This window comes from Coregonus lavaretus (genome assembly GCF_964263955.1).
Source record: "Coregonus lavaretus genome assembly, chromosome: 25".
NCBI lineage: Eukaryota > Metazoa > Chordata > Actinopteri > Salmoniformes > Salmonidae > Coregonus > Coregonus lavaretus.
This window is the reverse complement of record NC_140012.1, coordinates 39,754,736-39,767,235: the sequence shown is the minus strand read 5'-3', so window position 1 is coordinate 39,767,235 and position 12,500 is coordinate 39,754,736. Positions and strand designations below refer to the sequence as shown.

Sequence of the window (12,500 nt, the reverse complement as noted above, 5' to 3'; positions counted from 1 at the left end):
AGCGACAGAGACAGAGCGACAGAGACAGAGACAGAGCGACGGAGACAGAGACAGAGCGACAGAGACAGAGACAGAGCGACGGAGACAGAGACAGAGCGACGGAGACAGAGACAGAGCGACAGAGACAGAGACAGAGCGACAGAGACAGAGACAGAGCTAGAGACAGAGACAGAGCGACAGAGACAGAGACAGAGCGACGGAGACAGAGACAGAGCGACGGAGACAGAGCGACGGAGACAGAGACAGAGCGACAGAGACAGAGCGACAGACAGAGACAGAGCGACAGACAGAGACAGAGCGACAGACAGAGACAGAGCGACAGAGACAGAGACAGAGCGACGGAGACAGAGACAGAGCGACAGAGACAGAGCGACAGAGACAGAGCGACAGAGACAGAGCGACGGAGACAGAGCGACGGAGACAGAGCGACAGAGACAGAGACAGAGCGACGGAGACAGAGCGACAGAGACAGAGACAGAGCGACGGAGACAGAGCGACAGAGACAGAGCGACAGACAGAGACAGAGCGACGGAGACAGAGAGAGAGCGACGGAGACAGAGACAGAGCGACAGAGACAGAGCGACAGAGACAGAGCGACGGAGACAGAGACACGGAGACAGAGCGACGGAGACAGAGCGACAGACAGAGACAGAGCGACGGAGACAGAGACAGAGCGACGGAGACAGAGCGACAGAGACAGAGACAGAGCGACAGAGACAGAGACAGAGCGACAGAGACAGAGCGACGGAGACAGAGCGACGGAGACAGAGCGACGGAGACAGAGCGACAGAGACAGAGACAGAGACAGAGCGACGGAGACAGAGCGACAGAGACAGAGCGACGGAGACAGAGCGACAGAGACAGAGACAGAGCGACAGAGACAGAGACAGAGCGACAGAGACAGAGCTACAGAGACAGAGCGACAGCGACAGAGACAGAGCGACAGAGACAGAGCGACAGAGACAGAGCGACAGAGACAGAGCGACAGAGACAGAGCGACAGAGACAGAGACAGAGCGACAGAGACAGAGCTACAGAGACAGAGCTACAGAGACAGAGCTACAGAGACAGAGCGACAGAGACAGAGACAGAGCGACAGAGACAGAGACAGAGCGACAGAGACAGAGCTACAGAGACAGAGCGACAGAGACAGAGACAGAGCGACAGAGACAGAGCGACAGAGACAGAGACAGAGCGACAGAGACAGAGCTACAGAGACAGAGCTACAGAGACAGAGCGACAGAGACAGAGCGACAGAGACAGAGCTACAGAGACAGAGCGACAGAGACAAAGACAGAGAGAGAGACAGAGTGACAGAGACAGAGCGACAGAGACAGAGACAGAGCGACAGAGACAGAGCTACAGAGAGAGAGACAGAGCGACAGAGACAGAGACAGAGACAGAGCGACATAGACAGAGACAGAGTGACAGAGACAGAGACAGAGTGACAGAGACAGAGCTACAGAGACAGAGACAGAGCGACAGAGACACAGAGACAGAGCGACAGAGACAGAGCGACAGAGCGACAGATACAGAGACAGAGACAGAGAGAGAGACAGAGCGACAGAGACAGAGCGACAGAGACAGAGACAGAGACAGAGACAGAGCGACAGAGACAGAGCGACAGAGACAGAGCGACAGAGACAGAGACAGAGCGACAGAGACAGAGCGACAGAGACAGAGACAGAGCTACAGAGACAGAGCTACAGAGACAGAGAGACAGAGACAGAGACAGAGCTACAGAGACAGAGCGACAGAGACAGAGCGACAGAGACAGAGCGACAGAGACAGAGACAGAGTGACAGAGACAGAGCTACAGAGACAGAGCGACAGAGACAGAGCGACAGAGCGACAGAGACAGAGCGACAGAGACAGAGCTACAGAGAGAGCGACAGAGACAGAGCGACAGAGACAGAGACAGAGCGACAGAGACAGAGCTACAGAGACAGAGAGAGCGACAGAGACAGAGAGAGAGACAGAGCGACAGAGACAGAGCTACAGAGACAGAGCTACAGAGACAGAGCTACAGAGACAGAGCGACAGAGACAGAGCTACAGAGAGAGAGACAGAGCGACAGAGACAGAGACAGAGCGACAGAGACAGAGCGACAGAGACAGAGCGACAGAGACAGAGCGACAGAGCGACAGAGACAGAGCGACAGAGACAGAGAGAGAGACAGAGCGACAGAGACAGAGCGACAGAGACAGAGACAGAGCGACAGAGAGAGAGACAGAGACAGAGCGACAGAGACAGAGACAGAGACAGTGCGACAGAGACAGAGACAGAGCGACAGAGACAGAGACAGAGCGACAGAGACAGAGACAGAGACAGAGCGACAGACAGAGAGAGAGAGAGAGACAGAGAGACAGAGAGAGAGAGAGAGACAGAGAGAGAGAGAGAGTAAAAAGGTACAGCTGTCCAGTACATCCCCCATGATAACACAGAGAGAACAGTGAGCCATGTTGTGGGTGGTTATCTATTGGAGGTTCAAACTGAATTAAACGGTTAGGGACGCTGTAGGAAGCACCCTAGTAGGAAGTAGGCACTGCTATAGGACCCACACACACACACACACACATTGAATTCCAATGGGAGAAAGTCAGAGGTGGGAATACCGTTTGCGATCTCGATCACAGACTTCCATACTGATCAAACAACAGATCAGAGCCCTTATACACTCTCTCCCTGATCCCAGTGTGTGTGTGTGTGTACCATACCTAAGAACGGTAGCTCACAACCGTTTGCCTGGTTAGTATAAAGCATTAGTTAGACTTACAGCCTTGACCTTTGTTAGATACTGTTTGAAGTCAGTGTGATTGGAGTGTAATTCATGTCAGAGACAGACAGTGGTCGTATTACGACATAGAGACCAAGGGCCCAAAAAACTACAACAGTATCAAGGACTGTTTCCCCTTCACACTAACACCACTGACCTTGACAAACCCTAACACCACTGACCTTGAAAAACCCTAACACCACTGGCCTTGACAAACCCTAACACCACTGACCTTGACAAACCCTAACACCACTGGCCTTGACAAACCCTAACACCACTGGCCTTGACAAACCCTAACACCACTGGCCTTGACAAACCCTAACACCACTGACCTTGACAAACCCTAACACCACTGGCCTTGACAAACCCTAACACCACTGGCCTTGACAAACCCTAACACCACTGACCTTGACAAACCCTAACACCACTGGCCTTGACAAACCCTAACACCACTGACCTTGACAAACCCTAACACCACTGGCCTTGACAAACCCTAACACCACTGGCCTTGACAAACCCTAACACCACTGGCCTTGACAAACCCTAACACCACTGGCCTTGACAAACCCTCTCTTTTTGTCTCGCTCTCTCTCCCTCACTTTCTCTCTTCTTCTCTCTTCTTCTCTCCCTCTCTCACTCTCTGCCGCACACAAAGTCACTTCCTAGCAGTGCATTACCTAATCCCAGTACCGATTACCATTCCCACTCTGCCACTGAAGTAATGAGATTACAACACACACATTCATCCTCAAGGTCAGCACATGCCCCGTTCCCACAGTGAGACTGATTATCGTTTTGATGCCTTGCATACTATCTGTACAATAGAGAAGACATCATGTTTGTACATGTTGATAAGGGTGAAGACAAACAGTACCAGAAGAACATTGCCCTGCATTCCTAATATGGTTAAGGATAAGGATAAGAGGGATGTGCTGCTGAGTAGTTGGCTTTATAAAAACGTCATGTACAGTGTCTCTGTTTGTACAGTAAAGATATATATACCTGTACTATCTTGTCCTGCGGTTTGAGGCCGGCCTTGGCAGCAGGAGAGTCCTCGTCCACAGCTCTGATGTACTGGCCTGGTTTAGACTTCTCACTGTGCAGGTTGAAGCCGTAGCCCTTCGCACCCTTCTTCATGGAGCACAGACGAGGACGTAGATCTGCCTTCCAGTCCTACAGAGAAAACAGATCTAGTTAACCACATACCTATGCCTAGAGAGAGTGAGAGAGTGAGAGAGAGAGAGAGAGAGAGAGAGAGAGAGAGAGAGAGAGAGAGAGAGAGAGAGAGAGAGAGAGAGAGAGAGAAGCATGTCTAGTTCAGCACATATCTACACTGTTACATGGAGAGCAGATCTTTTCCCTCACAGATCTATACCTCTACAAAGAGCGAAATAGCAGATTGCTTATCGCAAAGAGAAAAATTAGCACCAAACCAACCCCAAATTTTAAAGCAACAGATATCAAAATGTGGTTACAATACCATTAGTGTGACAAAGATCCAGAGAGAGACTGGATTCTAGCGTTCAACAACCATCCAAAGACCCAGAGAGAAATAGACTAAGTTCCTGTTGTCAATGTTTTAGAGAACACAGAGAGAACCCTCCATGAACACAGATAGAACCCTCCATGAACACAGATAGAACCCTCCATGAACACAGAGAGAACCCTCCATGAACACAGAGAGAACCCTCCATGAACACAGAGAGAACCCTCCATGAACACAGAGAGAACCCTCCATGAACACAGAGAGAACCCTCCATGAACACAGAGAGAACCCTCCATGAACACAGAGAGAACCCTCCATGAACACAGAGAGAACCCTCCATGAACACAGAGAGAACCCTCCATGAACACAGAGAGAACCCTCCATGAACACAGAGAGAACCCTCCATGAACACAGAGAAAACCCTCCATGAACACAGAGAACCCTCCATGAACACAGAGAGAACCCTCCATGAACACAGAGAGAACCCTCCATGAACACAGAGAACCCTCCATGAACACAGAGAACCCTCCATGGCAGGTTTACACCAGAGACAGGGAGCTGGGACAATTAAAACGTTTCCCTGTGTTTTATTAGTGCAAATGTGGAACATAGAGACGGCTAGCAAGGAAAACGGACATGAAGCGTATTGAACTTAGCGCACTGCTGTTACTATATACTGACCAATCAAGCATACTTCAGTTTTCCTCTAAGAATACTATAGCTCCTCCATGTTACATACTATAGTTCTATGAATATGAACAGTAGGATAATACTGTATCTAAGAGGAGCAGTTCAGACTCCAGGACGTCATTGTAAAGAAGAATTTGTTCTTAATTGACCTGCCTGGTAAAATAAAATAAATATAAAAGAAACAAGTGTGTGTGGCTTGGGTTGTGTGAGAGAGCTGTGTGCGTGCGCACGTTAAACTCTGTGTCTCACGTGAGTGACAAGGCTTCCTGGAGTGTCTAGCTGAGCTCTGGACACTGACTGGTGTTCAGTGTAACGGGCTAATCCAGGAGTGGCCATATGCTGGGCTAAGCATTTAATCCCACTAGAGGTGGGGACAGGCTAACAGCTACATAGGACTGTAGCAGCAGAAAGGGCAATGAGGTTATCAACAGCACAGCCAGAGAGAGGTTGGAAACCAAACCTCCATGTTGGAAACCAAACCTCCATGTTGGCACCAACCAAACCCTCTATGCAAAACATTCTCATTCATAACCAGACTACAATTGTTCTTGGAACTTCTGGTCCCAATATGGCGTCCATTAGAATTCCAAATCTCAAACAAAGTTAGCAGAAGTCTCTAAATGTATATGGCTGTGATATGGTTCAACACTAATGAGAATAGCAAGGGAAGACAGGAAATGTAGTCAGATTTATTGAGGACAAAACGTTTTGAATAAAAAACACCCTGGTTATTGGTGATAAATCCTGTTTCAGTCATAACTAATGGAACAGATCCTGATGCTGGAAAGGTGGAGACACACTTTATGACCAGGGGATATATAGGGCCTATAACTATTTAGCATACAACAGCAATGATAGAGAACAAACATCATGAGCCCTAATAAAAAGTGCTCCTCCTCACTGATAAAAAGGGTTGTTCCGGAGATTATCGCTCTGTAATCGTTAGTCACCTGTTAATAATTATCTGTTACCAACCTTAAGAGCAACCTTTGCATTCTGATCCTGAACGTCCACCCATGTTGGGTGTCTCCCTGCTGTAGAATACTTGCTCACTTGCAGAAAATAAACCCAGTTTATCGGTGTCCCAAATGACACCCTATTCCTTATGGACCCTGGTCAAAGGTAGCGCACTATATTGGAAATAGGGTGCAGTTTGAGACTCAACGGCGGTATATGATTGGTTAAATATCCTAAATAGTCAGGGCAGTGTTGTTTCTGGCTGGGATGAACATGGAAGGTCATTATTGAGCGTTTCATTGATTCACACATGGCTTCATAACCATTGACTGTTGAGGACGATCAACACAGGCAGTATGACAGCTTCTGTACTGAATGGTACATTAAACTATTAAAACTCATAGTAGAATGGGTGGAAGCCAGGACAATCTCACATTCCTGACTGTCAAGTGTCAACAGTAATGATGTCAAACAAACATGATTTTGAATGTGGGAGACACAAATAGTATGCACACACACACACAGAGAGAGAGAGAGAGAGAGAGAGAGAAGAAAGCACTGAGGGCCATCGAAGGTCTCCAGTTATTACAAGCACAACAGAGAGAGAACCAGCCAGACACAGGAGGAGAACAGAGAGAGAACCAGCCCAAGACACAGGAGGAGAACAGAGAGAGAACCAGCCCAAGACACAGGAGGAGAACAGAGAGAGAACCAGCCCAAGACACAGGAGGAGAACAGAGAGAGAAGCAGCCCAAGACACAGGAGGAGAACAGAGAGAGAACCAGCCAGACACAGGAGGAGAACAGAGAGAGAACCAGCCCAAGACACAGGAGGAGAACAGGGAGAGAACCAGCCCAAGACACAGGAGGAGAACAGAGAGAGAACCAGCCCAAGACACAGGAGGAGAACAGAGAGAGAACCAGCCCAAGACACAGGAGGAGAACAGAGAGAGAACCAGCCCAAGACACAGGAGGAGAACAGAGAGAGAACCGAGAGAGAACCAGCCCAAGACACAGGAGGAGAACAGAGAGAGAACCAGCCCAAGACACAGGAGGAGAACAGAGAGAGAACCAGCCCAAGACACAGGAGGAGAACAGAGAGAGAACCAGCCCAAGACACAGGAGGAGAACAGAGAGAGAACCGAGAGAGAACCAGCCCAAGACACAGGAGGAGAACAGAGAGAGAACCAGCCCAAGACACAGGAGGAGAACAGAGAGAGAACCAGCCCAAGACACAGGAGGAGAACAGAGAGAGAACCAGCCCAAGACACAGGAGGAGAACAGAGAGAGAACCAGCCCAAGACTCTCTCTTTCTCCCCCCTCGCCCATCATCCCTACTTTCCATAGACAGGACTGTTTCTTCTCCATCTCAATAGGACTGTGTTTGGCAGACTGACATGTTGAGGTTAGGACTGTTGGGAGTTAAAAGGGTGTTGGTCCTTGCTGGGACTGTCAGCCATTGATGTTGAGTGAGAAGAATCCTGCCCACGGGAAGGTAGCATAACACAGGGTCTCCTTACAGAACTACACAGCACAAGGACTAAAGCCCCCACACATCCTGCTGGTGTCTGTCACTACGCCCATCTCCAACCCTAGGTCGTCCTCAGGGGGTCTGGGAGGCCAGGCAGGCTGACAATGAGAAGCTTTGTCCTGGGGAGACGGAGAGGCCTGAGCCGCTGATCCCCTGATCCCAAGCCATCCGCTGTCACAGCAAAGACCTGCAATCTAAACACTATGAGGGTGGTTTCCTCAGCCAGCTGTAGCCACAGCAAAGACTTTCAATCTTTGATAGACAAGCAGTTGTAAATGGATTGATGTTTTGGGGATGATTTGAGCGGTTTGTTTTGAGCTTTGGCAACACTAGTAGTGCCGACTTAAATGGCACAGCTCAAAACAAACAGTTCAAAGCATCCAAAAACAGCCGCTTGTCTATTAAAGATCTCATTCAGCTTCAAGGTATTTTGTTGAAGCTTTAATGCAGCAGAGTTACAGAGCAGCGAGCTCCAAGCATTCAACCCACCAGCAGCAGCAGTATTTGACTCTCACTCTGTCTCACTGCGTCCCAAATGGCACCCTATTCCGTATACAGTGCCTTGCAAAAGTATTCATTTACATTTACATTTACATTTACGTCATTTAGCAGACGCTCTTATCCAGAGCGACTTACAAATATTCATTCCCCCTTTTCCAATTTTGTTGCATTACAACCTGTAATTTAAATGGATTTTTATTTGGATTTCATGTAATGGACATACACAAAACAGTCAAAATTGGTGAAGTGAAATGAAAAAAATAACTTGTTTCAAAAAATTCAAAAAAATTAATAACGGAAAAATGGTGTGTGCATTTGTATTCACCCCCTTTGCTATGAAGCCCCTAAATAAAATCTGGTGCAACCAATTACCTTCAGAAGTCACATAATTAGTTCAATAAAGTCCACCTGTGTGCAATCTAAGTGTCACATGATCTCAGTATATATACACCTGTTCTGAAAGGCCCCAGCATCTGCAACACCACTAAGCAAGGGGCACCACCAAGCAAGCAGCACCATGAAGACCAAGGAGCTCTCCAAACAGGTCAGGGACAAAGTTGTGGAGAAGTACAGATCAGGGTTGGGTTCTAAAAAATATCAGAAACTTTGAACATCCCACGGAGCACCATTAAATCCATTATTAAAAAATGGAAAGAATATGGCACCACATCAAACCTGCCAAGAGAGGGCCGCCCACCAAAACTCACGGACCAGGCAAGGAGGGCATTAATCAGAGGGGCAACAAAGAGACCAAATATATCCCTGAAGGAGCTCCACAGCGGAGATTGGAGTATCTGTCCATAGGACCACTTTAAGCCGTACACTCCACAGAGCTGGGCTTTACGGAAGAGTGGCCAGAAAAAAGCCATTGAAGAAAAAAATAAGCAAACACGTTTGGTGTTCGCCAAAAGGCATGTGGGAGACTCCCAAAACATATGGAAGAAGGTACTCTGGTCAGATGAGACTCAAATTGAGCTTTTTGGCCATCAAGGAAAACGCTATGTCTGGCGCAAACCCAACACCTCTCATCACCCCGAGAACACCATCCCCACAGTGAAACATGGTGGTGGCAGCATCATGCTGTGGGGATGTTTTTCATTGGCAGGGACTGGGAAACTGGTCAGAATTGAAGGAATGATGGATGGCGCTAAATACAGGGAAATTCTTGAGGGAAACCTGTTTCAGTTTTCCAGAGATTTGAGACTGGGACAGAGGTTCACCTTCCAGCAGGACAATGACCCTAAGCATACTGCTAAAGCAACACTTGAGTGGTTTAAGGGGAAACATTTAAATGTCTTGGAAGGGCCTAGTCAAAGCCCAGACCTCAATCCAATTGAGAATCTGTGGTATGACTTCAAGATTGCTTTACACCAGCAGAACCCATCCAACTTGAAGGAGATGGAGCAGTTTTGCCTTGAAGAATGGGCAAAAATCCCAGTATGTGCCAAGCTTATAGACATACCCCAAGAGACTTGCAGCTGTAAAGTATTGACTTTGGGGGGGTGAATAGTTATGCACGCTCAAGTTTTCTATTTTTTGTCTTATTTCTTGTTTGTTTCACAATAAAAAATATTTCGCATCTTCAAAGTGGTAGGCATGTTGTGTAAATCAAATGATACAAACCCCCCAAAAAATCAATTTTAATTCCAGGTTGTAAGGCAACAAAATACGAAAAATGCCAAGGGGGGTGAATACTTTCAAAAGTAGTCGACTATATAGGGAATAGGGTAGTATTTGGGACGCATCCCTGTCTCTCCCTCTGTATTTTTCCTGATTCTGAAAAGGCTGTCGTGCTGTTTGCCGAAGCTGAGACTGGAACAGAGTAAATAGGCATTTTAACGTCGTAGATTTAGCCGGTGGTAACTTGTGGAATAGACACTGGCTGGAATGAGGTTTTAACCAATCAGCATTCAGGATTAGACCCATCCGTTGTATAAGGAGAAAATAACTACCATCTGGCACAAGTCAAGTGTGTGTGTGTGTGTGTGTGTGTTACACTGCTGTAAGGAGAATCAGACTCACAACAGCCTTCGGATAGGCAGGAGGATGAGTAGGCTATATCAGAATAGCGTGGGAGGAACGCAAAAGACAGAGTACTTGTTTTGTGACGTCCATAGTGAAGAGAGACTCAGCAGATTTTCCCCTACCATTACGTAGGCGGGACGCCTTTAGCTTCTACAGTAGGTTGCCTTTTGTAGGCCTTAATTGGTTTATTTTGACTGAAAATGAGGCTGTTTGCACTGCAGTCTTGGTGCCACACTTAGATCAAATACCTAGAGGAAGCACAAGTACACACAGGCCCGCCCATCTCTCTCTCTCTCTCACTCTCTCAGAAAACCGCAGAGCACATATTGGGTCAGGTAGTAGACCTACTGCTAACAGGAAGTCTTGGAGGCTGTGTCAAAATGACTGAACCTCACACTGTGGCACGGAGTCTTCATAATACTAATGGGTGTGTGTGAGTGTGTGAACACGCAGCTACCTTATCCTTACTAATAAAGATGAGCATATCTGCATAGCACTGCCTAGCTTACACGTGGAAACTAAAGGCCTGTAAAAACTGGACTTTCTTTTTTGTCATAACATTCCTTAGTCCTGCATCTCAAAGGTTAATGTTTTTACAGCTCACTACAGAAAGATGTGTATCCGGTATCTAGGGGACCCAGGACTGCAGCCAACACACAACAAACTAAACTCCACTACACACTAACTCTCTGGTGGGCGATTCCACGGCAGCAAAGAATTGTTCTGGTATCTAAGATTTTAAAACTATATTTACCCCTTTTTCTCCCCAATTTCGTGATATCCAATTGGTAGTTACAGTCTTGTCCCATCGCTGAAACTCCTGTACGGACTCGGGAGAGGCGAAGGTTGAGAGCCATGCGTCCTCCGAAACCGGCCCGCCACAAGGAGTCGCTAGAGTGTGATGGGACAAGGACATCCCGGCAGGCCAAACCCTCCCCTAACCTGGACGACGCTGGGCCAACATGGGTCTCCCAGTCGCGGCGAACACGGGTCTGTAGCGATACAGGGCCTTAGACCGCGGCGAACCCGGGTCTGTAGCGATACAGGGCCTTAGACCGCGGCGAACCCGGGTCTGTAGCGATACAGGGCCTTAGACCGCTGCGCCACTTGGGAGGCCCCCCCAAAATTTTGCAATACAAATGTAAAAAGCATTCCAAACATCCTTCCTCCCAAATAAGTTTTTATGTGAGAATTGCAAAAACAATCAGATAATATTTTCCACTCCTGCTGCTGTGGAATCATCCTGGTGGCTAAGGCTTTTTACGGTCCTCATAGTCTGGTTGTTTCAATGTGTCTTCATCACTGTACCATTGTGAAGAAAATCGATAAGAGATGAATATCTACAGTGGCAATAGAGGGTAAACCAAAACATTTAGTCCATGCTTGAAGATTGAGGGTGTTTTATTGGTGTTGCATCTTAATTAAAAAATATATACTGTATATTTAACCCTTATTTTACCAGGTAAGAGTTTGTGTGAAACCCTTGAACTTAGATCTGCACTATTGTCTTGCACAACCACCCAGAGATAATCATCAACTAACTGGAGAAACATCTAGCACTGCAAATTCAAATCAGATCCATCTACACTACACAGGACAGGACAGTTTGAAGAGAGATGGGCTGATAGCAGTAGACTAGTTACAGGGTCAAGTTAAGACACAGGTTTCATCCCAAATGGCCAGGGCCCATAGGGCACTGCGTAGGTAGCAGGGTGCCATCTGGGAGCCACCCATAGGAAGACACTAGCTTCATCAACAAAGGTGCAACACACCGGATGAACACAGCAGTCTGACAGCACCTGATAACATCTCATTATTGAGCAATGATTGGGCCTGTGTTTGAACATGAATAGTGAGTCAGCATCAACGCATCTGACGGACGGACGGACAGACAGATGGGTGAGGCAGGTGTGGGGGACTGGGTGTGTGTCTCTCCATCCTTTTATATGGGAGACGGGATGGGAGACGGGATGGGAGACGGGTGAGGCAGGTGTGGGGGACTGGGTGTGTGTCTCTCCATCCTTTTATATGGGAGACGGGATGGGAGACGGGTGAGGCAGGTGTGGGGGACTGGGTGTGTGTCTCTCCATCCTTTTAGATGGGAGACGGGATGGGAGACGGGATGGGAGACGGGTGAGGCAGGTGTGGGGGACTGGGTGTGTGTCTCTCCATCCTTTTATATGGGAGACGGGATGGGAGACGGGATGGGAGACGGGTGAGGCAGGTGTGGGGGACTGGGTGTGTGTCTCTCTCCATCCTTTTAGATGGGAGACGGGTGAGGCAGGTGTGGGGCATGGGCTAATGGCTGAATGAATGTAAACAGAGAAGTACTGTCATGCTGGTTATAGAAGGCCCTTTCACCTCTGCTCTAGTCAAAAGGATATCATAACGCGGCAAACACGAACAGCCCATTGTTGAGCTACATGACCACAACATTTACATGGCTTCACATCACATCAGTCTCCCTCTCTGTCTCTCTCTGAAAACAAGTCTGAAGTTTACCAGAGAAACAGGCTTTCCTGAACGAACCCCATAT

At 47.9% G+C, this 12,500-nt stretch overlaps 1 protein-coding gene across 2 annotated transcripts in view; it reads right to left on the bottom strand.

Annotated features, from left to right (window-relative positions):
* The window catches only part of LOC311100866 (Na(+)/H(+) exchange regulatory cofactor NHE-RF1-like), a 46,126-nt gene that overhangs the window by 8,851 nt on the left and 24,775 nt on the right, over positions 1-12,500 (bottom strand). For both annotated transcript variants that reach the window (XM_084141863.1, XM_084141862.1), the window contains exon 2: positions 3,778-3,948. In XM_084141863.1, the coding sequence (XP_083997989.1) occupies positions 3,778-3,948 (171 nt within the window). The remainder of the gene's footprint in view (positions 1-3,777; positions 3,949-12,500) is intronic.